The sequence below is a fragment of the Pan troglodytes genome, chromosome 12 (assembly GCF_028858775.2).
Source record: "Pan troglodytes isolate AG18354 chromosome 12, NHGRI_mPanTro3-v2.0_pri, whole genome shotgun sequence".
NCBI classification, from domain to species: domain Eukaryota; kingdom Metazoa; phylum Chordata; class Mammalia; order Primates; family Hominidae; genus Pan; species Pan troglodytes.
Window position 1 is genome coordinate 102,073,295 of NC_072410.2, and position 26,396 is coordinate 102,099,690.

Below are 26,396 nucleotides of genomic sequence, written 5' to 3' on the forward strand. Positions count from 1 at the left end.
ACGATGCTTTATAAATACATGGAATTAGGTGCCTACAGGGGAAGCTATATAGCAGCTAGCCAGCATTTTAATTCCATGTTTCTGAGCTTATTTTATTTGAGGTGTTAGAGTTGTACTTTTTTGTTTTCCAATGTTTATAGACTGAGCTTGATTTTCATATCTAGTTGAATTCTCACTAATTTTGTAGCTAATCAAGCTCCCACGATGTCATTTACTTGAAGTTAAGTATTGATATTTATGATTTGAATATATTTAACAACTTTATAGTTAATAACTTTAAATTCTCTTCTGGTGAAGGTATTCAGTTTGGCCAGTGTCTTCTCAGTCAGTGCTCTAATTTAATGTAGTGTTTACTGCTAAATCTAATATTGTTTCTAACACATTATAAAGGTCAGAACTTACATAAATATACTGTAGTTTGTGATAGTTTTGGAGAATGGGCTACAGTGGCATTTATTAGTGAAGTAAAAAATCAGTCCATAAGAAAATATGAAGTGATACTTTATTTAGTCCATATATTTTTAATGGACAGTGATCTCCACTTTCTAAGTGGGGATTTTTCATTTTTCTAAGTATTCTTAAGAGAATCAGTTTTGGACTTTTGGTTAAACATAGAGGTTAGAATAAATATGTTTATTTCTTCCTAAATTCACTAAATTAACAGAATAAACAATAAAGGAATAAACAAAGAGAATGAAAGAGGCAATATAACATCAGGCTAGAGAAGTGAAATTTTAGAAATGTTAGAAAAGAAATGCATAAATTATAACCAACTTAGCAGAGCAGTTTTGATGGAACATAATATTTGATCATTATATTGAGTTACAATTTATTTAATTATTCCTTAATATCGAGTCATATATATAATTTTTTTAGTGTCTGATAATGGGTTATCATAATTAAGCATTCATCTATCCATGACCATTTAGTTTTTTCAGCTTTTCACTGTTATAATTAGCATTCCATGCATCAGTCTTAAAATATTTTAGGTTTTTTTCAGAATTGAATGACTGAATCAAAGTTTATACCTTTTATGAGTATTGATCCATGCTGCCAGATTGCTTTGCAAAGCCATTTTTATTATTACCATCAATGTGTGGAATTTCCCATTTCACTACAACCTAGCCAACATTGCATTTGCCTTAGGATGTTCAATCTGGGCAGGGACACATAGCCCTTGCATCAGTTGCTTGTCTGTGGTGCTGTGGGAAAGTGTGGCATGACATGACAAATTTTACCAGGTGAAGCTTAGCTGTGTGCCTTTACCACTGCCACCTTATAATAAAGACAGATGCTGTGAGTTTAGAGGAAGAGGTGATTTCCTTTGTTTACCTGGGGTGCTCAAGGAAGGCTTCATGTAACAAATAGAATTTGAGCTGTGTATAATGAGGGAAAGATTTATAAAGAAAAATTTGCACAGACACATGAGAGATATATCAGTCTGGATCAAATCAGAAGACAGAAGCCACATAGTAACTAAAATTGTTAGTTTAACTTAAAGAATTATTAGGGTATGATAAGAGAAAAACTATGAAGTCACTCTATAAGGAGAACTCCAAAAGGTACCCTAGGGCTGAGGAAAAGTACCCAATGAAGGACGGAATTGAAATGAGGTTCAGACCTCATTGAAAGTGTGGCTATAGCCCATTGGATGGTAGAGAAATTTGCTGGGTTGTCTGAGCCAACGCTGGTGCACAATCACAGTGTGAGCAGGTGAGTTAAGACTGGTAGGAGAGCATGCAGAGGGAATCAGGGCAGTGCGGCAGGGCCACAGTAACAACCCTTGGGGTGCAAGTGAGTTGAGGTTGGCTAGTTAGTAGAAGGAGTTGGAGCACCACTTTAGATACCACTGGAATTGCAAGTTGGAGAGGCCTCCCTGTGTAGCAATCTAGAGCACTGCTGTGTACAGCTTGGGGCAGGACAATATATCAAGCTGCTGTGTGGAACAAAGGTCAGGTGGCTGGCTGGCCAAGCCGGTGCATATGGTTTGAGGAGAGGGGCTGGGGAGTAGCCACCTGGTCTGGGGCTCCTGGCTATAGTGCTGCTGCTGCCTGAGTAGAGAGCTGGAGAAAGAAAGCACACAGCCGCTAGCCAGATGCTGGAGAAAGCTTTCCCCTGCAGGCACCTAGTACTACAGCAGTGTTGTTTTTCAGCTTTGGCATTATTGACCTTCAGGGCTGGATAATTATTTGTTGTGGGGAGCCGTCCTGTGTATTGTAGGATATTTAGCAGTATCCTTGGCCTCTATTCACTGTATCTCAGTAGTTCCCCGGGTTATGACAATGGAAAATATCTCCAAATATTGCCATATGTCCTCTGAGGGCAAATTGTCTCTAGTTGTGAACCACTGCAATAGAGAAATCTCACAGCAGTGGAACAGTGGAGGGGTAAAATATAAGCTCTCCAGAAACCTGCTGAGAAAACTCCTTCCCTCCCTTTCCAGTGCACTGTATTGACAGAGCTTAGCATCATGTCATACTGGCAAACAAAAAATATTTTAAAGGCCCAGATCCACTTTTCCAGATAAGACAATGAAGAATGAATTTGGAGTAGAGAGGTAATAAACTGATAGCTGTACAAAGTGCAGTTATGGGATTAAATATGGTTGGAGAATTAAATATGAGCAAAGTTATAGAAGCAGAAAAGCATAGGGGCACTAGGGAAATTCAAGGACAAGAAGACTAAAGTGCAAGGTTGATGTAAAGTGGTAAGAGGAGAATAAGCTAGAAGGGCCCTTTGAATCTTAACTCTGGAGTGCTTTGAGTGAGTGGAAGAGAGGGGAAGAGAAAGACAGAAAGACCAATGAAGGTTTGAGATTTGGTGCTGTCAGTAGATGAGGAAGGCAGAGGCAGAGGTGGAGGAGTGATAGAAATAATTGGGACCTACATTTTTGCACATAACTAATTACTCAGGAAATGGTTCATGATAGTATATCCTGGGTTTTTTTCCACCTATCCATTTCATAATTTAATGTAGTGCTTTAATACATAAAATATGCTTATTGGGGCTGGATGTGATGGCTCATGCCTGTAATCCCAGCACTTTGGGAGGCCGAGGTGGGTGGATTATCTGAGATCAGGGGTTCAAGACCGGCCTGGCCAACATGGCAAAACCCCATCTCTACTAAAAATACAAAAATTAGCCAGGCGTGGTGGTACATGCCTGTAGTCCTAGCTACTCAGGAGGCTGAGGCAGGAGAATTGCTTGAACCTGGGAGGCAGAGTTTGCAGTGAGCCAAGATCATGCCACTGAACTCCAGCCTGGGCAACGTATATATGTGTATATATATATATATATGTATATTGTGTGTGTATATAGATAGATAGATATAGTATGTGTGGATATGTATGTATATGTATATATACATATATATATACACACATATTCATACTTACACACACACACACACACACACACACACACACATAGAATTTGGGAGAAGAGAAGAGTAATATGAGGAAATAAGAGACCATAGGGAGTTCATTGTCCCTCTTACTCTTCTATGGAGTGAATGCAAGGGCAAGCCAGAACCTCTGCACTTTCTCACCAGGTGAAGGTAGGGGAACCTGTCTCATGGTAATGCACAGAGCTAAAAGAGAATTCTAGCAGAGGGAATTTGTGGAAGTTATGGTTTTGACTCAAACCCCTCTATAGTCTTTCATTTTTCCAAGGATATGTCTCCTCCTTTCTAAGTACTTTCATGGCTTGTTTTACGTGTCTTGCAATCGTATAATCCAGCATCACTGAATAGTCTTATAGTTTCCCAGATGTCCTTGTGGCATTTCCTTCTAGGTATATTGAAACTTGCCCTTTTTTATTCTTGAATTTTGTCTTTGGCTCAAGGTTTTACATTTTACTGACTCTTCATACTACTTTTCTCCCCTTATTTAGAAATGGACTCAGAACTCAAGGAAGAAATTCCTGTGCATGAGGAATTCATTTTGTGTGGTGGAGCCGAAACCCAGGTTCTAAAATGTGGGCCCTGGACAGACCTCTTTCATGACCAAAGTGTCAAAAGGCCTAAGCTGCTTATTTTCATTATTCCTGGTGAGTGTAAAAGTCTGGATGAGGAAACTTTTTGTAGATACTCATAACTATGTCTGATTTTAAAGTATAGAGAATTTGGTAAATATAGAAAACCTTGGAGAAGGAATTAAAATCGCTTGACCCATTGTTAACAACCACCCTTAATATTTTGACGTCTGGATTTTGTGTTTTTCTTCTATGTATTTACATTATGTTGTCTGTTGTGTGTGTGTGTGTGTGTTTGTGTCACAGTTGGAAGTATGTACTATATATGCAGTTTTGTAATGTGGTTTTTAAAGCATTTCTTAATATTTAAAACTTCATCAATATTTTTGCCAGTTTTCTAAACTTTTTCTGCCTCATTTCAACATGATTATATGTTTATTATAGAATATTTGGCCAGGTGCAATGGCTCATGCCTGTAATCCCAGCACTTTGGGAGGCTGAGGTGGGTGGATCACAAGGCCAGGAGATCAAGACCATCCTGGCTAACATGGTGAAACCCCATCTCTACTAAAAAACAAAAAATTAGCCGGGCGTGGTGGCACATGCCTATAGTCCCAGCTACTCGGGAGGCTGAGGCAGGAGAATTGATTGAACCTGGGAGGCAGAGGTTGCAGTGTGCCCAGATCACACCACCGTACTCCAGCCTGGGGGGCCGAGCGAGACTCCGTCTCAAAAAAATATTTAAAAAAATAAAAAATAAAAAAATAAAAATTAAAAATTAGAATATTCTGATATTTGGCAGCTGAGTCACTTGTAACTTTTGCTAGATCATTGTCAGTAGAATTAGGGACAGATGCTTGAGCGATTGCAGGTATTCAAAATGCATTTTAAATTGTGAGTTTGAACATACATGTTTATTCTTATTCTGTGAATTGCCAGTTCGAAACCCTTGCCCATTTTTCAATTGTGTTTTCAATGTTTTCCGTATTGATTTTCAGTTGATTCTTACACAACTGTAAAATTGTGTTATATCTGTCATATGTGACAAGAATCTTTCCTGGTTTGTCTTTTGACATCATTTACAATGTTTATTTGGTTGTATAGAAAGTATCATTGTTATGTGGCCAAAATGCTAAGTCTCTTCCTTTAAGACTTCAGGGTTTTATGAGTTTCTTAGAGAGGGCTTTCCTACTCCAAGATTATAAAACAATTCTGCCATGTCTTCTAGTATTTTTACAATTTCATTTGTGATCTTTAAGTTGATGCATCTAGATTTTAAGGGCAGGCACTGAGGAAGGGATCTACTTTTCTTCTCCCTCTCCTTTGGATGGCTTATTACATGGTCCACAACCATTTATTGTATAATCTGCCTTTCTCCTACTGCCTTGCAATGCTAACTGTATTGTAAAGTAGATTATCCTGTGGCCGGGAGTTTCTTTCCGTGTTTTTCGCCTCTTCATGTGTTCTTCATGTTTTTTAATAAATGCAGTTTTATGATACTTTCACATATTTTTTGGAACTTGTTCATTTTTATTCTTTTCCAGAATATTCTTTAGCTTCTTTTCTTTTGGCTGCAGAATATATTTTTTGGCTTCATTAGGAGGAAAAAAAAGCTTAAATGATCTTTAAAGTCAACTTTCCTAAAATTGATCTCATAAAGGCAGAGAGTATAATGATAGATACTAGAGGCTGGGAAGGGTGCAGGGCTGGGAGGAGGGATGAAGAGGGAGGTAAACAGGTACAAACATGCAAGTTAGATGAAAGGTGTAAGTTCTATTGTTGGAACTTATTTATACCAACAGAATTGGCATAGTCGGCAGAGTAGACTGACTATAGTTAACAGTAGTGTATTGTGTTGGTATAAAGTAGCTAGAAGAGAGGCCTTGGATTTTTCTCAACACGTAGAAATGATGAATACTCAAAGTGAATGTACTAAAACACCCTGACATGATCATTACACGTTCTATACAGGTAACGAAATATCACATGTACCCCATGAATATATAACATAAATATCAATATCTTTAAAAAAATAAATAATAACCAAAAAATCAGCTTTTCTAGTTCCAACAGATGTTCTCAGAGGCAACCACTTTTAACACTGGTATATTCCTGTGATATTTATTCCACATTCTTTTTTGTTTGTTTGTTTTTTTAGACAGAGTCTCACTCTCTTGCCCAGACTGGAGTGCAGTGGTATGATCTCAGCTCACTGCAACCCTCCACCTCCTGGGTTCAAGAGATTCTCCTGTATCAGCCTCATCAGTAGCTGGGATTACAGGTGTCTGCCACCATGCCTGGCTAATTTTTGTAGTCTTAGTAGAGACAGGGCTTCACCATGTTGGCCAGGCGTGTGTCGAACTCCTGGCCTCAAGTGATCTGCCCACCCCAGCCTCCCAAAGTGCTGGGATTATAGGCACGAGCCACCATGCCTGGCCTTTACTCATTTCTAAATGAAATACTTATATTTCTTCTTCTTCAGTTGTCTTTTGTTTTGTTTTGAGATGGAGTCTCTCTCTGTCGCTTAGGTTGGAGTGCAGTGGTGTGATCTCGGCTCACTGCAACCTCCGCCTCCCGAGTTCAAGCAATTCTCCTGAGTTTTTAATATTAGATGTTATCTATTGTCTTCCTCCATGAAAGAAAAAGATTAGCTTTCTTATACTTTCCCTTCTGCATGCACAATCATATACCCCTCCTTCTCCATCTATTTTCCTAGTATGGGAATATTTCAGTTTTTTGTTAGGTCAATATTCAGTGCTTTTATTATTATGACTCTGTATTATATTATATTATGTATATTATATTATATTAATTATATTATACATAGCTAAGCCTATAAGGAATTGCGCATGCATTTCCTTTCTTATATATTTTTGTTTGTTTTCCCTGGGTTAATGATGTTCTGTTATCTTTTTGCTTAGTTTTTTGTGCTTTAATCACTCATTTATCCTAGAACTATTCTCTAGAAGTGAAAAGAATCCTTTCAATGCATTTGAGTCATCAGTCAGTTTTCAGAATGCTCTGTCCTTTGGCTCCAGTCTGGACTCATTGCTCCCCAGGCCTGCTGCACAGTTGCCATCCTGGGGACTTCTGTCACTTTCTCCTGGCTTGGATCCCTCGTTTCTCAGATCCCACATTTTTATCTTAGTTTATTCTCTTGTTTTTGGTAGAGCATATCTTCTAGTAGCTTCCTTAGAAGAGGTACATGAGAAGTAACACAGCATGCTGCAAAATGTCTTAGACTCTAGTTTGGAAATAATTTTTCTTTAGGAGGAAAATGGAGAGCGTTAATGGAGGGCATTAATCATTGTTTTCCAACACTCAGAGCTGCTTATAAGAAGTATTGGTATCATTTCTGATTTTCGCCTTTTGTATGTGAAGATTCTCTACCCACATTTTGGGGACCTTTTCTTTGTTCTGAGATTCTGAAATTTTACAGTGAAGACCTTGGTGTGACTGTTTTTTCATACAATGTACTTGGGTTTTGGTGGGCCCTTTTAAGCCAGAAACTCATTTCATTCTAATAGCGCTTTGTTTTTCTTTTCTTTTTTGTAGTCTCATGTTTAATGGATGCAATATCATTTTCTTTTCTTTTCTTTTTTGTTTTTCCATTTGCAAGAATTTTCACTGTGTTCCTTTTTTCATTTGCATTAGTCTTTAGTTTTCCTCAAATGTCTGGCAATCCTTGACTATCCATTCATGTTTAAGAGGAAGACAAAAAACAAATTGGAAGCTTTGCACTCAGAGCTGGGGCTTATCCAGAGGTGTGTCTAGGGCGATTAGCCATCCTAGCTTGCCTAGGACTGAGAGGTTTTCTAGGACATAAGACATTCAGTACTAAAACCATGACAGTCTCGGGCAAAACAGAGGAGTTGGTCGCCCTAGGTGGGCCTCATCCTAAGGTGATTGAGTAGGGACCCAGCATTTCATTGACGGATTTCCAGCTTTCAGTGTCTGAAGCTCTTTCTTTTATTGTTCAGTTTTCCTGGGGAGGAATCTTCCAGGCTCCTGTTTGAAGAGTGGAAACCTGTCTGTTAATGTTCAAAGAGGAATAGGGGAAAGGAGGTGGTAGTTTCAGTGTTTGGTTATGCCTAGTCCAGCCTCTTCTCAGTATGGTACTTTCATTCTCAGCTGGACTAAGATTCCTGATCCAGAATTTCTCTTTGTTTTAACCACTAATGGGAATAAACTATTCTTCTGCCAGGATGTAACAGTCTCTGTGGAAGTCAGTCCGTTCAGCATCTATTAACATAAAAATACATGTACTTTTCCAGTAGTGAAGGAGAGTTTGAAATTATAGGCATGGCAAGTGCTGTTTGATGGAGCAGACATTTGGAATAGCTTATAGCATAGGATAGAGAAAATAAGTAGAAACATTATCTTAAACTCGAGAAGGGATATCCTTCTAAGGCTAGAAAGGAGGAGGTGAAATTGGTTACTAAAATGGAAAAGTATAAAGGCGTATCAGAGGGAAGTGAAGTCTCCTGCTTCCTGACTACTGTTTTTTCTGTTGAGAGTTGAGACCATGTTTTGAATGCTAATCATTTCCAGCTCATGAAAAGATACTAGGCCTGTGGTTCTTAAAGTTGGTGTCAGGATCAGAAGTATTGCTTGAGAACTTTAAAAATGCAGTTCCTGAGCTCTATCCCTGACCTTCTGAACCAGAAAGTCTGGGGGTTGGGCAATCAGTGTTTTAACAAGCCCTGCAGGGAACTGTGATACTCATATCTGATCCAGGGTATAGTCATGGGAATGAATTGCTTAAGTTTAATGTAGGTGAAGTTCTTTGGATTTCATCATAATAATGAATTATGGGACAAAGTTTTTGGCTCAGTCAGTCCAACTGGATTTTGAAATGTCCTGACATGACATGACAAGTGAAACTGTCATTTAAGGGTCAAGGCTTTCAGAGAATGTGTGAGTGACTAAAAAGTTGATAGATGGAAATAGATGGCTTGAGTCTTAAAGAAGAAGAGGTTGTTGTAATAGTGAGGTGAAATAGTAAGTGGGACAGAAAACCCACCCACTTCCCCACCTGGAGATAGTATTTATTCCCTCACTCTTTTATCCCAGGTGCTAGGAATACTGTGTTGCATTAAGTCTTTGCTCTCATTGAGTTATATGTGGTGTTAGAGAAGAGTGACTGAGGCCTCTGCTGAAGAGGATTGAAAGGAAGAGAGCCCATTACAGGGGAGAGCCAGATTTCAGATATGGTGAGGAGATAAAGGGAGTATTCAGTGAAGACACTGAGAATGGAGGGAAGCATAAAACATTTGTAGTTTGATAGTCTCATTGTTTATAGTGCTTTGACATTTTCAGATCATATTTCATTTCCTAGTGTTCTTTTATGTTTGCCCTGCTCATTAGTTTGTGGGATTTAGAATTGTATTTTGTGTGTGTGTGGGGGGGGGGGGGGGGGGCAGGTTTCGGGGGAGCTAATCTATTTACACTGTGGGAATAATCAGGATAACAGTATTTCAAGGATTGTGAAGCCACTATGGACACCATGTTATGTCCATCTCTGATAGACTGACATAACATTTCATTTTAAATCACATTGCTTTTGCAGCTAGCAAAATTAATTCTTCACTTCTAAGTTAGTAATGATAATTGTGAGTTTTCTTTTCTTTTTTGTAGTCTGATGTTTAATGGATGTAATATCATTTTCTTTTCTTTTTTTTTTTTTTTGCATTTGTAAGAATTTTTACTGTGTTCCTTTTTTGATCAGAATCCACAGATTGAAGAACTTTTAATTTAGTTTCATTTTTTCCGATGAACCTTAGATCTTGGATTTCTGTAAAGTAACATTGTCCTTGGACTTTCTTTAACTAGTGAAATGAACAAAGGGAATCAGATTGAGAACTCACCATAGAGTACACTGAATCATAATTCTTAGGAGGTCATATGGAGATAACAGAATCATGTGAAGTATCAAGTGCTGTGAGCACAGTGGTTGGAGATATAGCAGATAAGGCTCCATGAATGAGTCCAATAGGTCTGTCTACATGGCAACCTATTATATAGATACTGTGCCATATTAACTTGATATGTGGCAGTTTTCGTTCCTCTCCCTACAAAATTAACTGGAAGGTATAAGTCTATACTTGCAGCATTGTATAGTTGGAGTTTATTAGCAGTCAGGGCCTAGAGATGATCACTACAACTTCTGTTATACATTGCATGGGTATTTGACTGATTTGACTGTTATGAGCCTGTTCAATGTGTGTTTATAACACATTTTGATGTAAACTTTTGATTAAATATTTTACTTGCATGTCTGCATTGGAATGTTTTCCAACATCCTTACACCTGGACCTCTCCCATACCCCTCCGTGTGTGTGTCTTTTTTAGTTGCATAAGTGTAGGCCTTTTAATTTTCTTTGTGGTTTCTTAACAAGGAGGTTTAAGTGGTGAAGTATGAAGTACTGTATGCAATGGTATTTAAGCATTTTGCATTGCATTTTCCACTTCTGTCTCTGTTATAAGTTAGACCTTTGTGTTACTTGCTATGCGTTCAGTTTGAAAGGATTTATTGTATGTGAGTGCCATGTACCCAATCTAGTGCTGCTTGGTGCCACTGGATACAGAGAACTATAGCAAGTGATGGCTACTTTTAAAGAAGTTAAACTTTCAAGTTTGGTACGTTATACATGCTACAATGTTAAGTATATTTCTGACAGGATAAAACTTCCATTTTTTTCTGCATCTGTTGAGGATCGTATGGTTTTTCTTTTACAGTTGGTTAATGTGGTGGATGATGTTAATTTTTGAATGTTAAACCAATCCAGCATTCCTGTGATAAATCCCACTTGGTCATGATGTATTATGCTTTTAACATTTTGATGGACTCAGTTTGCTAAAATTTTGTTTAGAATTTTTCCATCTTTGTTCACGAGGTATAGTGGTCTGTAGTTTTTTCTTTTTCTTTTTGCAATGTCTTTATGTGGTTTTGGTATGAGGGTGATGCTGGCCTCATAGAATGAGTTAGAATATATTTCTTTCTTGATATGGTTTGGCTGTGTCCCCACCCAAATCTCTTCTTGAATTGTAACTCCCACAATTTCCACGTGTTGTGGGAGGGGCTCAGTGGGAGGTAATTGAATCACGGGGGCAGGTCTTTCTCATGCTGTTCTTGTGATAGTGAATAAGTCTCATGAAATCTGATGGTTTTATAAAGAGGAGTTCCCCTGTGCACACTCCCTTTCTTTTTGCCTGCTGCCATCCATGTAAGATGTGACTTGCTACTCCTTGCCTTCCACCATGATTGTGAAGTGTCCTCAGCCATGTGGAACTGTGAGTCCATGAAACCTCTTTTTTGTGTGTGAGTTGCCCAGTTTCGGGTATGTCTTTATCAGCAGCATGAAAACAGACTAATACATTTCTCTTCTATTTTCTGAAAGAGTTTTTATACACTGGGCATTTTTCTTCCTTAAATGTTTGATAGAATTCACCAGCGAAGCTGTGTGGGCCTGGATTTTCTTTGTGGGAAGATTTTTAACTTAAATTCTAATTAATCCAATCAATTTAGGGCTATTTAGGTTATCTGTTTCTTCTTGAGTGAACTTTGATAGTTTCTGTCTTTCTAAAAGTTTGTCTATTTTATCTAAGTTGCTAAATGTATTGCTATGAAAATTTTCATATTTTTCCTAATTACTCTTTTAAGATAGAAAACTTTTTTAAAATTTAAATCTGATTATGCCTTAACCCTGCTCAATCTCTTTTAATGTTACTTAGATTAAAAGCCAAATTACTTATCATGGCCCAAAAGGTATCACATGATTGTATTTCTCTTCCTCTTCAACCTGATCTCATACAAGATTTGATATCTCTTGTTATGCTTTAGCCACACTGATAGATTAGATGCAAAGGGAAGAACCAAGGATTATGGACTGTCTTCCATTTCTTCAAGAGCTAAGATCTTTATTTCTTGAGGGCCTTTGAATTAGCTCTTCAAGAGCTAAGATCTTTATTTCTTGAGGGCCTTCTCCCTCCTTAGTATTTATTCTCTTCCCTCAAATTTTCACAAGGCTTATTTCTTGCCATTTTGGGGTCTTAGCTAAATGTCACCTCCTCAGACCTTTTTTTCACTCTATTCTCTTCCCTTCTCTATCATGTGACCCTGTTTATTCCTTTTATAGGAGTTCTCACACTCTTTATCTCACCTATTTAGTTATGTGTTGTATATTCTCCCACTAGTACATAAATTCCAAAAAGGCCCTCATCTGTCTTTTGCCTGACATAGTGACTTTCATACAGTAAGTGCTCAATAAATAATTGAGGGCTAAAAGAAGCTGTAATTCTGAATAGAATTAATGAACATAAGTAACTGGCATCATCATTTACTTGATGATGATAAAATTGTGGATCAGAAAGCTTAAGAACTCAGACTTAATCCCAGAGATAGGGAGAAAACTTTGTTTTATTTATTTATTTATTCTTCCTCATTTAAAAAAATATGTTAAGTTCTGGGATACATGTGCAGAATGTGCACGTTTGTTACATAGGTATACATGTGCCATGGTGGTTTGCTGCACCTGTCAACCCATCATCTAGGTTTTAATGCCTGCATGCATTAAGTATTCATTATCTAGTACTCACTGTTTTTCATATATCGTGTCATTGTAACTTACATCTAAATCATGGGGTTATCTTTGGTGTCTCCTTAATGTTACACCAGTTTTTAATTGTTATAATAGCTGTGGTATTAATAGCTGCCATTTATTCAGCCCCTACCATGTGCCAAGTTTTGTGCAAGTGGCTATCCATTCGTTATTTCTAATGAAAATGCCAACTACTTTATAGAGATATTATAAGACTAACTAAAACAAGGAAGGCAGAAGATCCTACACCGGATTACTGATGTTTTTTAAAAATTCAGTATTATGATTTTCTTTTGTATATACTTTCAGTCATCAAATATTTATTTAGCGCTTACCATATATGTGATGTTGGCTAAGTTATTTAACCTCTCTGTACTCAGTTTCCTCATCCATAAAATGGAAGTAATGATAGTGCTACCTCATATGATAATTAAATAATATATGTAAAGCACCTAAACACTGCCTGGCATGTAGTAAGTTATAGTACCTAAAAATATTAGCTATTATTATTTTCTAGCCATATGAAGAAATCTATGAGCAATGTAAGACATGTGAATATGAGGTATAACATATTCCTAGAAGGTTATACTCAGTAATATAAAAATATAAAATTTTTGTAAAGTAATATATTAATGAGATGAAATTTTAGTCACAATCCCAAAGAGATTTTTAAGAATTGAAACTAGTGAAAATAACCCTAAAGTTTATGAGAACAGCCTAGAAAATTTAGAAAAAGAAAAAGGGAAGGGATTTGCCCTACTGGTTAACATTTAAAAAAAAAATGTAGTAATTAAGACAGTATGGTCCTGGCAGAGGAGAAAAGGAAAAATAAACTGAATTATTTGGTATCGGAATTAGCAAGTGAATGTAAAAATGTAGTATTGGGTCTGAAGATATTTCAAATCAATGCAGAAAGAATGGATTATATAATAAATGGTCTTGGAACAATTGGCCAGTCACTTGGAAAAAAGTTGGATTGCTACTTAGTATTTTATACTAAAAAAAATTCTAAACTTACTGAAGACTTAAATGCATAAAACATGAAACAGTGCCACCCACAGCTTCCATAGATGTTATAGCCCCTGTGCTGGTATGCCCTTCCTCCCTTCTTTCTTCCTTAGCTATACAGTGGCCAATAAACTGACCAAAGAATATATTTCTGCATTTGAGGAAGTTTTCATCCTATTTGACAAAGAAGCCAAAAGCACCATCACAAAAAGGAATTTGGAACTTGGGTCACTAGGTCAGAATGCAACAGAAGCAAAATAATATGGATACTACGGCCATTGTATATTACCGTTATAGCTAGACGTTGTTGTACAAGTTTGAATACCTAACATTTATATAATACTTGCTGTGTTTCAGGCAGTGTTACAATGCTTTGTATATTGATTCACTTAGTCTTCAAATGAGGTAGTACCATTATTACACATTTTGTGGATGAGGAAACCAAGGCAGAGGGAGGTTAAATAGCTTGGCCAAAGCTCACACAGATGGTAAGTGGCAAAGCCAAGATTCCAACCCAGGTAGTCTGGCTTCAGAGTCTATGCTCTTAACCACTTTACTACACTGCTTATCTAGCAAACTGAAAGATATAAAAATGGAGTAGAAATCAGTGAAATTCGACAAGGATGACAGTGGTTATTTACATCAGTGCTCCAGAGCCATGTCATGTAATTGCAGAGACCAGAAAGCCTAACAACATGAAGAAATAGATAAACTGATCAGAGAAATAGATATTGATGGAAATGGACTAGTAGCTGTGAAGACTTTATATAGATGATGATTACAAGATGAAAATCCCATTTCGTTGTAATTTCCCCCCTACAGATCTATCAGATTGAATGTTTTTAAAAAGATCGTTTATTTATTGTTTCTTTATAGCAAACTCATGTCAAAAATACCTTCTGTACACACATAAGAAAAATCTACATGTACTTGTAGACGTTTGTTTCCCCAAAAGATCAAGCTGTACACCTGTTTACAATTATAAGTGCTAGTGATAAGTGACAAGGAAACAGTAGACTCCTTAAAGCTCTCCCTGTGCATGCTTCTTACACTATTTTGGCTGGCTTGTTTTTCTGGTTTTCATGCATCTTGTTAACTGAGCATGACCAAATCTTGAAGTGCCTTATATGCAGTATTACTGATTTTAGACTTCTTCCAGATGACTTTATCTGGAAGACACTGAAGGGTGTTTAAATAGGGTACTGCTGTGATTTTAATGGAAGTTTGAAGATAATCTCTCTTGGGTACTCTGAAGAATTCAGAGGAAAGTGTGAAAAAAACAGACCCATCTTTTCTAGCCTGCGTGTCATCTTATGCCTGTTTATTACTTTGATTAATCTAAGGTCTGTGTTTCTTTTCTTAGGTAACCCAGGTTTTTCTGCCTTTTATGTGCCATTTGCAAAGGCTTTATACTCTTTGACAAACAGACGCTTTCCAGTTTGGACTATCAGTCATGCTGGGCATGCGGTGGCTCCCAAAGACAAGAAGATTCTTACAACATCAGAGGGTATGTCCTTGTTAATAGCTACTTTCCTTTAGAGTGAGTGGAGGGTCATGTTTCTAGCAAGCTTGCTAAGGTTAAGAGTTACACCAGTGGAAACCTCTGCTTGTAGCATTAGGCCCATGGTGCCATATTTTGGTAAACTTAGGATTTTTAGAGACATTTTAACTCTTCAGGTAATTTTCTGTAAGAATATGGGTAGATAAAACAATCTATGACTTGCCTTCTTTGTTTGCCAATTAGTAATCAACTGTGTGTTTTTTGATCATGTATTATTTTTCCAGGGTTTTTCTAGGAGGAATGGTGGGGAAAAAGCAGTCCCCAACCATTTTGGCCTCTGGGAACCAGTTTTGTGGAAGACCATTTTTCCACAGACTGGGGAGGGGTGGATGGTTTCGGGATGAAACTGTTCCACCTCAGATTATCAGGTGTGCAACCTAGATCTGGCATGCACAGTTCACAATAGGGTACTCCTATGAGAATCCAGTGCTGCCGCTGATCTGACAGGAGGCAGAGCTGAGGCGGTAATGCTCACTCGCCCGTCGCACACCTTCATCTGTGTGGCTGGGTTCCTGACAGGCCACAGACAGGGGTTGGGAACCCCTTTTATAAACCATGTTCTTTACTTTAAAGAAGCTTTTCCTCTCATATTTAGAGAATAATTAAGTGATAAACCGTGGCCTGCTAATCATATAGACACCTAAGGGGTAAACAAAGGAGAAAACACAGTGTGGGTTAGGAGAGACTTTGTGGAGTAGGCATGTATCTTAGTCAGTTTGGGCTGCTATAGCAAAATACCATAGACTAAGTAGCTTTTAAAAATGGAAATTGATTTCTCCTAGTTTCTTGAGACTGGACGTCCAGTCCAGTCTGCACTTGCAGATTCGATGTCTGATGAAAACCTACTTCCCTATTCACAAGTGGCATTCTTGCTGTCCTCTCATGGTGGACACAGGAGGCAAGCCCTCTTGGGACTCTAGTGGGCTCTACCCTCATGACCCCATCTAATCCTAATTACTTCCCAAAGACCCCCCTCCACCTCTTAATAGCATTTGGGCATAGGGTTTCACCTATGGATTTGGGGGCCATATAAGCATTCAGACCATTACAACTGGTTTTCACAATTGAATAAAATTTGGATTTAGGGCATGGAGGTGGGTGCAGAGGTACAACAGACAGAAGGAGTAGCACAGAAGGGAGCAAGATTTAGTAGCGATGTTACTGCTAAGCAGGGCCAGTTTGAGAGGGACTTTGAGAGCTGGAGAGAGAGCCAGGACTCCATGCTGGAAGGTTTCTAAATGGAAGAAGTAATACCATGGAGATGCAAACTACCTCCTTTAAATCTGTGAGAATTCTAGCATGTTCACTGTTCCAAAAAATAAAAAATGAGAGAAAATATAACTTAAATATAAGTTTATGAAACATAAACATAACTTTATAAAAGTACAGCATATCCAAGAGTTGAGGGACAATTTCAAAAGGTGTAACAATTGGAATGCTCTATAGGCATTCCATTCGAGAGCGTTTTGTCCTAGGGGGTTTCCTTTAGTTAATTTGAGGTGAGATCGAGGTGGCTGTGACTTCATTGCCCAGTTTGCTTCTGGTTCTTGTACGTCTCTCTGGTGGTATGAGCATCTTTTTGTGCTTATTGAGCTTCTCAGTTTTAAAGATATTTTACAATAAAGTTACATTTTACATCTATAGTCTTCGTTATTATATATGCATGATTCTTTTAGACGTTGATGTACAAGGTTGAACATACAAAAGCCTGTACTCTTTGAAGGCTAGTTTTGATTATATTTATTTTTAATTGTATTCTCTGACCTCAGCCTCTGATCCTCATATCAGATACAATTTTTTGTTTCTATTTTAAAATTTGAATGTGGTGGCAATAAATATGGCTGCATATGTGAACTCCTCTGAATACTTTCTGAAAAACATTAGTTTACTAATCTGTTATTAATTTGTGTAAATGTTGCACGTCAGATAAACAGTATCAATTTATCTAGTTTTATCTAATTGTTAACCTTGTATTTTGCAACCGACTGTTTAGCTGCAGGGAGTATGTTGTATAATTTTCTATTTATTTTCAAAATGGATTACCTTCCTTTATTGTATTTTTAGATTAAAAAGTTATATGTGCTTATTAAACAATTTAGTATGGAAAACTGAATAAGAAAATAAAAAATCAGTGTCCTATAAGTTAAAGGTTGAAAAGAAATACTAAAACTTCATAATGGTTTAATTATGCTTAAACATTTTCAGCCTAAAGCCTAACAAACGTTAGCACCTTGGCACTAAGAGATGAGATTTTTCAGTGAATAATACTTTGTGTAATAGCTCAGATATTTTCTAGGCTGAAGTAAGCATCTAGGAATAGCAGCACCAGGGACCATATTTTTAGTGCTTTTTCCCCTATGACAATATCGTGATGAAGTGTGTATCTTAAATGTTAGTGAAATAGTTACATTTAGATTTTCAGGGTATTTTTTTTCAACATTTATTTGATTATTACCTGTTCAAAACTTGTATTTGGCATATGTTATACATTAAGAAAATATTTAGCATAGAATTTTTTTTTAAATAAATAGTGGACTTCCAGTTTCAGCTCTGACATGTAGAACTTGGAATTTGTCACTTCTCTCCTCGCAATAAGAAAAAAGCTGAGGCTAAGTGTGGTGTCTCATGCCTGTAATCCCAGCACTTTGGGAGGCCAAGGCAGGTGGATCATGTGAGACCAGGAATTTGAGACCAGCTTGGCCAACATGGCAAAACTGCATCTCTACTAAAAGTACAAAAGTTAGCCAGGCGTGGTGGTGCTTGCCTATAATCCCAGCTACTCGGGAGACTGAGACATGAGAATTGCTTGAACCTTGGAGGCAGAGGTTGCAGTGAGCCAAGATTGTGCCACTGCACTCCAGCCTAGGTGACATAGTGACACTGTGTCTCAAAAAAGAAAGAAAAAAAGAAAAGAAAAAAGCTGAACAAAACTAAAAATCATTTTTCTTAGACCTTTCAGAGAATTGAGGTCACAGGACAAATTGTCACCTAAAATCTAGAGAGACAAGGAAATACAATGAAGATTGTAGAAGACACTAGTGCCATTTATGTAGAATACACTACATAAGTGTAGAATACATAAATGGTGATTTTGATGAATTGCTGAGGGTAAAGTACAGACTATTTTAAGAGTAACAAACTTCTGCAAGCCTATTCTTGGGGGACTTCTTCACTTTCATAGGTATTACTTCTAGGAACCTTATCAGGTTCTTTTATGAAAATTTGAGAAATGTCCCCTATGGTTTTTTGTTAGGAGTGGAAGAGAAGTAAGCATTTTGCAGTATGTCCAGAATATTCTCAATAACATGGCTTACTTTCCAAGGGAAAAAGAGTTCCAGAGCTTTATCCAACCTGGGGGAAGGGCAGTTAGCCAACTCCATCTTCCCCTAGCCTTCCTGTCTCACATGCTGGAGGAGAAAAAAAGATGACAAAAACGTTCGAAGATCACAGCACAGGCATTCAGGCCCACTGAAAGACTGAGGTTTAATCATTACATTATAGGATGCTTCCCTCCTCATTTTACCACCATGTCTACAGGCCTCTACCTTAATAATAGTTCATTATAACTGTAGGAGCTACAAGACACAAACTCTATTTAAGAAGGAGTTCTTAGGGAAAACCAAAGGCAATGGAGGAAAAAAAAACAAGAACATTAAAGGAAACTGAAGTTTCTGATACCTGTAGCTACAGAAAACATTAAGCATAGCCCTGGCCAGGCGTGGTGGCTCATGCCTGTAATCCCAGCACTTTGGGAGGCTGAGGCGAGCGGATCGCTTGAGGTTAGGAGTGCTTGACCAGCCTAGCCAACGTGATGAAACCCCATCTCTACTAAAAATACAAAAATTAGCCGGGCATGGTGGTGCAAGCCTGTACTCCCAGCTACTCGGGAGGTTGAGGCAGGAGAATTGCTTGAACCCGGGAGGCAGAGGTTGCAGTGAGCCGAGATAGTGCCACTGCACTCCAGCCTGGGTGACAGAGTGAGACCCTATCTTAAAAAACAAACAAACAAAAAAAGTATAGCCCAGCTTCTAGCCGCATTAACATATAGCCTCACATAAAAGGTCTATTTACCTCATTCCTATTACTCAATACATCATGTCCAGCTTTAAGCAAAAAGTAAAATTAGAAGGCATTGTAAAAGGCAAGAAAAAACAGTCTGAAGAGACAAAGCAAGCATCAGAACCAGAGTCAGATATATACTTATTACGAATTTTAGAAATATCAGATCGGGAATTTAAAGTAACCATGATTACTACGTTGAGAACTCTAATGGAAGAAGTAGCATGCAAGAACAGACGGGTAATGCAAGCAGACAGTAGGGAACTCTTAAGAAAGAATCAAAAGGAAATATTAGAAAACACCGTAACAAAAATGAAAAATGCCTTTGATGGACTCACCAGCAGGCTGGATGCAGCTGAGGAAAAAATCAGTGGGCTGGAAAAATAGGTTAATAGAAACTTTCCTAACTGAAATGCAAAGAGAAAAAAATAATTTATAAAAGTACAGCACATCCAAGAGTTGTGGGACAATTTCAAAAGGTGTAACATATGCATAATTGGAATACCAGATCAAGAAGAAAGAGAAAATGGAGAAGATAAGAGTTGAAGTACTTAATGCCAGATGACAAAACACAGGTCTAGGAATCTCAGAGCACACTAAGCAGGATCAATACTAAGGCTCTACACCTACATATGTCATTCTTAAGTTGCAGAAAGCCAAAGACAAAATCTTGAAAATAGGCAGAGGAAAAAGTGCCTTACCTGTAGAAGAACGAAGATGAGAATTACAGGGAACTTCTTGTCAGAAATCATTCAACAAAGAGGAGAATGGAGTGAAATATTTAGTGTCAAATGAAAAATAACACTTACCTGGATTTCTCTATCTAGTGAAATCATCCTTCAAAAGTAAAGGAGAAAGAAAGACTTTTTCAGACCAACAGCAGCTGAGGAAATTAATTGCTGGAAACATCCTATGCAAGAAATATTAAAAGAAGTTCTTTAGGGGAAGGGAAAGCGACAGAGATTAGAAACTCAAATCTGTATAAAGAAGAGCATCGGAGAAGGAATAAAGGTTTAAAAAGTTTATTTTTCTTGTTCCAAATTGATCTGGTAGATAGCTGTTTATTCAAAGTAATAAAAGTAACAGTATGTTGAGTAATTACAACATGGATAAATGAAATGAATGTCAATCATGTTATAAGGGATGGAAGAGAGGAATTGGGAATACTCAGTTGTAACATACCTGGACTAAAGGTGAAGTGGTATAGTGTTACTTCAGATGAACTTGTTTTTTTTTTTTTTTTTGAGACAGGGTCTCACTCTCTCGCCCAGGCTGGAGTACATTGGTACAGTCTTGGCCCACTGCAGCCTCAACCTGCCAGGCTCAGGTGATCCTCCCACCTCAGCCTCCCAAGTAGCTGGGACTACAGACGTGTGCCACTACACCTGGCTAATTTTTGGATTTTTAGTAGATGCAGGGTTTCACCATATTGCCCAGGCTGGTCTTGGAACTCCTGGGCTCAAGCGATCTGCCCGCCTCAGCTTCCCAAAGTGCTGGGATTACAGGCATGAGCCACTGTGCCCAGCCAAAAAAAAATTTTTTTAATAAGTATAATTATCATGAGAAGAAGAGAGAATGTTAGATCATTTAAAATGCTCAATTAAAGCTAGGAATAGAGAGTCGGATTTTAAAAAGAAAGAACAAGTATAACAAAGAAGAAACATTTATAAATATGATAGCTATTAATTCAACTATATCAGTAATCACTTTATTTATTTATTTAGAGACACAGTCTCACTCTGTCACCCAGGCTGGAGTTCAGTGGTGCCAACGAGACTAACTGTAGCCTGAAACTCCCAGGCTTAAGTGATCATTCCCACCTCAGCCTCCTGAGTAGCTGAGACCACAAGTGTGTGCCAGCATGCCTGGCTAATTTTTATATTTTTTATAGGGACAGGGTTTTGCTATGTTGCCTGGGCTAGTCTTGAACTCCTGGGCTCAAGTGATCTACCTGCCCTGGCCTCCTAAAGTGCTGGGATTACAGGCATGAGCCACCATGCCCAGCCTCAGTAATCCCTTTAAATGTGAATGGTCTAAATATACCAATTAAAATACACAGATTGTTGGAGTGGTAGGGGGAGATCCAACTATATGTTGTCTACAAGAAACCACTTTAGGACCAGGCACAGTTATACACGCCCGTAATTCCAGCACTTTGGGAGGTCGAGGTCAACAGATTGCTTGAGCCCAGGAGTTTGAGACCAGCCTGGGCAACATGGTGAAACTCCATCTCTACAGAAAAATACAAAAATTAGTCAGGCGTGCTGGCACACACCTGTGGTTCAGCCTACTCAGGAGGCTGAGGTGGGCAGATCACTTGAACTCGGGAGGTTGAGGCTGCAGTGAGCCGAGATCATGCCACTGCACTCCAGTCTGGGCGACAGAGTGAGATCTTGTCTTTAAAACAAACAAATAAACAGTTTAAAACAAACAAACAAAAACTTTAAATATAAAGGCACAGATATGTTGCAAGTAAAGGGATATACAGAGATATACCATGGTAGCACTATTCAAAAGAAAGCTGGAGTAGCTATTTTAATTTTGGACAAAGCAGGCTTCAGAAAAAGGAAAATGTCAGGGATAAAGAGGAGCATTACATAATGATAATAGAACCAGTTCTTCAAGGAAACATAACAATCCTTAACAAATATGTACCTAACAACAAAGGTCAGAATGCAGGAGGCAAAACTGATAGACTGCACTATTATAAGTGGAAACATCAGCAATCCTTTTTCTGTAATTAATAGATCCAGCAAACAGAAAGGCAGTAAAGATATAGTTGAACTGAATTGCACCTTCAGTCAACTTTATTTAATTGACATTTATAGACTACTTCATCTAACAACATACTCTTCTCAAGCACACATGGAGCATTCACCAAGATAGACTATATTCCGGGCCATAAAACATACCTTAAGAAACTTAAAAGAGTATAAATTATACAAGGTATGCTCTTAGACCACAGTGGAATTAAACTAGAAATCAACAACAGAAACATAGCTAGGAAATCCCAATATATTTAGAAGTTAAACAACACACTTTTAAATAACACATGGGTCAGTGAAGTCTGAAGGGTAACATAAAAATACTTTGAACAAAATAAAAGTGGAAATACAACTTATAAAAATTTGTAGGATATAGCAAAACTAGTGCTTAGAAGGAAATTTATAGCATTGACTGCATGTATTAGAAAAGAAGGAAGATATAAAGTCAATTACCTAAGTTTCTGCCTTAGGACACTAGAGAAAGAACAATTTAAGCCTAAAGCAAAGAGAAGAAAAGATGACAAAAATGGGAACACAAATCAATGAAGTTGAAAACAAGAAATTATTAGAAAAAAATCAACAAACCAAAAGCTAGTTATTTAAAAGACTAATAAAATTAATAAACCTGTAGCCAGGCTAACCAAGGGGGGAGAAAGAGAAGACACAAATTACAAGTATTCAGAAAGAAAAGAAGATTCATTGCTGCTGATCTCTTAGATAATAAAAGGACCATAAACTTAACTTAGATAAAATGGACCAATTTATTGAAAGATACAAGCTCCCAAAACTCACACAAGGAAAAATAGATGATCGGAATAGACTGTATCTGTTAAAGAAATTAAACCACCAAAGCTGAATAAGGACAAAACAAGAAAAGTATAGGTCAATATCCTTGAGGGACATACATGCAAAAATTCTCAACAGAATACCAGCAAACTGAATTCAACATCACATTAAAAGGATATGGTCATGATCAAGTGAGCTATCTTAAGTCATACTATAGACAGAAGCGAACATTTGAAGAGAACATGAATGGCGACTTTGAAAGTTGAAAACAGACTCAGAGGATCACCCTTGATCAGGTGTTCTCAAACTTTGGCATGCATCAAAATCACCTGGAGGGTTTATTAAAACACAGGTGGCTACCTCTGAGTTGTTGATTTAGTAGATCTGGGGTGGGACCTGAGAATTTGCATTTCTAACAAGTTCCCAGGTAATATTGGTGCTGCTGGTCCTGGGACCACATTTTCAGAACCACTGCCCTAGATGTTCACAATAAACACTGATACGGAAAACCAGTAGAAAATATCTGTCATGTGTCTGAATTTTTAGGAAACAGCTTTAATTCTTATTTTAAATTGACATCTTATTATTTATAACTTTACTTTGAATATGTTTATCTCTACTTGGCCTGCTTGTGTACTATTGAGTTAATAACTTAGTAATTAGTCTGGGTTCTTTGCTACCTAATGAGAATAGTGCCATCTAGAGGCATTAGCCCAAAGGGCCACCATAGCGCCAAAGGAAGCTGTGGTTTCTGGAGAGGGTGAGAGGGCAACTCATTATCATCAAGGACTTATTGACAACCTACTAGGTTATTAACTGTCATGCTACAAGGGTATACAAAGAGTTAGAATTGCTTGCCAGTCTCCACCTTTTAGGTTTGTGACTTTCTGTATCTGAGTAGCTCAAAAGTTCTGTGAAGGCTAAGTAGGGCTCTGGACCAGCCCCCCATTCAGCTAGAACAGTTCTGCTCTCATCTGTTGTACACATGGGAGGTTATGTTTGCAAATGTATGCTAGAGTGGCTTTGGATAGGCAACACAGATATATTATTTGCTGTCCAAGATTGTCCTAAGGTACTGATTTTCTGGCATGCAAAATAATGGCGTGAAAAATATGTAATCATTGAGAAAAAGGGCATAAGCTATTACCACACATCAAATGTTGAAAGTATGTTTTGCTTCATATTAGCACATGTTAAAATTATGAACAGTTGGAAATAATATTCTAGTAGACCACATTATCACAATCATAAGTTGAATATAATTGGAAGAACAGATGTTCACCAATGTCAGAAGGGGATGATTCGAGGGGAAAAAAAAGTGTGAAAAGAAAATTTGAGGAGTTAGGAGTATAAACTGTTTTCTGGATTTGATTTGCTATAGAGTCAGCATACATGATGGGAAATTCATTATCAACTATTTCAAGTCATTGTTTAGAAAGTATGAAATGAAAGCTAGAAATCACGCTGGTTTCGTATTAGCAGATAAAAACATTACCTAAAAAAGTTACACAATCTTGCAACTAATGATGAATTTGAGTCATGCTTATCCAAAGAAACAATAAACTACTCTCACTGCAGTCCCCCAAATAGGAAGAAAGAGAGAAAACCCAGTGGAGCTTTCTCTTGCCAGGACTGGGAGTGGCAGGGCAACAAGGAGGTAAGATGGAATGACTGGATGAGCCCAAGGCAGGAACAACCAATCAATCAACTCTCAGGGCTCACAGTCCCTAGAAATGAAAGCACGTAAATCTGTGGGTCAGAAGAGCAAAAAACCAAAGTGCAGAGCAAGAGAAGAAGTTAGGAATCAAGCAAATTGTTAAGAGTCCCAGGGCAGACAGAAGTAGGGAGAGTGAGCATTGCAGTTAACGTCCATAACACAGACCAGATTGTGCGCTCCTCTCTTGGCAATCTATAGGTATCTTCTCATTGATCACAGAACCCAGTCCAGACTCCTTGGTGTGAAGTTCAGTTTCCTACTTCATCTATACCCAACTTTCCTTTTTAACCTTATGCTTCACCTTTCCATATAACCACACATAGCCACAGAACTCATGGCTTTTTCCAAGTAACAGCCATGTTTCTTTACATATCACTTTACAATAAAAAGTAACACACTTTTTATGCCTTTTTCTTTTATTGTTTGCTAAGTCTATAACATTATATTCTCCTTGCTGAATCTCTCTGCTGTTTCCTGCTAAGGACTGTTGAAGTCCTTAGCAGATAATTGGTTTTAGTCAAGTGGAAAGCATAATTTGATGACTGTGGTTTTCACCGTTTGGAGAATAATAATTAAAAATTATTTTATAAAACATATGCTTGGGGTTTACAAATTTTGAAATTTGTTTTCTAAATAAGATAGCAGTGTTAAATAGAATAATTATCTCCCATCTCCCTCACTGTAATGCATACTTTAAGAGCTAACAGAGTTGTACCAGTGTTTAGATACAGGGAGCTTACAGAATACTTAGGGAGGGAGCTGGGGATTGATGAGAGTGTACTCTCACTTCAGCCTAGTAACCTCAGGACAGCTGTGAAAGGAAGGCCTTATGGATCGATGAAGTAGGTAAGCATACAGAATTAGGGACCACAGTTCTCATTGAGCCAATTCACTGATATTCAGTATGAACCCACAACATCTTTGGGGGCTTCTGTATTCCATGTGAGAAAGAAATCAATGGTGATTTTCCCTACAAAATAGGTGTAAGATATCTAGGAACAACAGCATGTCAATGCATTCTTTTTTTAAAATTTATTTTGAGAAATTTTTAAAAACGTAGCAAAATAGAGTTATATAACAATCAAAGATTCTGTTACTCACAATTGACAGTTAACATTGCCATATTTACATAAATATTTTTTGTTAACAAAATAAGTGAAATAAAACAATACAGAAAAAGGTTTGTTTTTTGTATCCCATCTCTAGTTCTATCATGAATTTAGAGTAAATATTTCATGTCTCTTTTTATATTTGTAGTTATATATATTTATATATATATATAGCATGGTGAACAACATATGATTTTTTTGTGTATTTGAAAGAAATTAAGGAGGAAACTTTTTATTTTATTTTTTCTTAAAAAAAAAAAGGCATACATGAGCAGAATGTACACGTTTGTTACATAGGTATATGTGTGCCATGGTGGTTTGCTGCACCTATTGACCTGTCCTGTAAGTTCCCTCCCCTCACCGCCCCCACCCCTCAACAGCCCTAGTACGTGTTGTTCCCCTCTCTGTGTCCATGTGTTCTCAATGTTCACCTCCCACTTATGGGTGAGAACATGCTTCACAAGGAAACTGTATTTCCATCTTGATCAAAGAATTCTTTAAAATATGAAATATTATTCTTAGCCTTTCAATTTTTACATGCAAGTTGTTTAGTTATTAAGATACAGCTTTGGAGTAATGACTGGGGGCAGGATGGAAGGGTTTAGTAGCTGAGCAAATTCTGGTGTGAGATGTAGTTACTGTCTGCAGACTCAGTCCTACCAAAGGCATGTGTAGTGCTAATCTCCAGTCTTGTCTGTTCCATGGTCAGAGATGACCAATAAATACTGTTTGTATGAAAATAAATAGTTGAACTTATACATTTATATTCAGTATATAGCCATATATATATATATATGAATGGCAGTTAAATATGTAGTT

The 26,396-nt window shown here is 37.6% G+C and overlaps 1 protein-coding gene across 12 annotated transcripts in view; it reads left to right on the forward strand.

Annotated features, from left to right (window-relative positions):
• LDAH (lipid droplet associated hydrolase) overlaps positions 1-26,396 on the forward strand; it is a 139,056-nt gene that overhangs the window by 17,959 nt on the left and 94,701 nt on the right. For all 12 annotated transcript variants that reach the window (XR_001715489.4, XR_008546189.2, XR_010149186.1 and 9 more), the window contains exons 2-3: positions 3,892-4,047; positions 14,944-15,087. Coding sequence is in view for 6 of the 12 variants with exons in the window: in XM_001141731.7 (XP_001141731.2) it covers positions 3,894-4,047; positions 14,944-15,087 (298 nt within the window). In the remaining 6 variants the exon portion in view is untranslated. The remainder of the gene's footprint in view (positions 1-3,891; positions 4,048-14,943; positions 15,088-26,396) is intronic.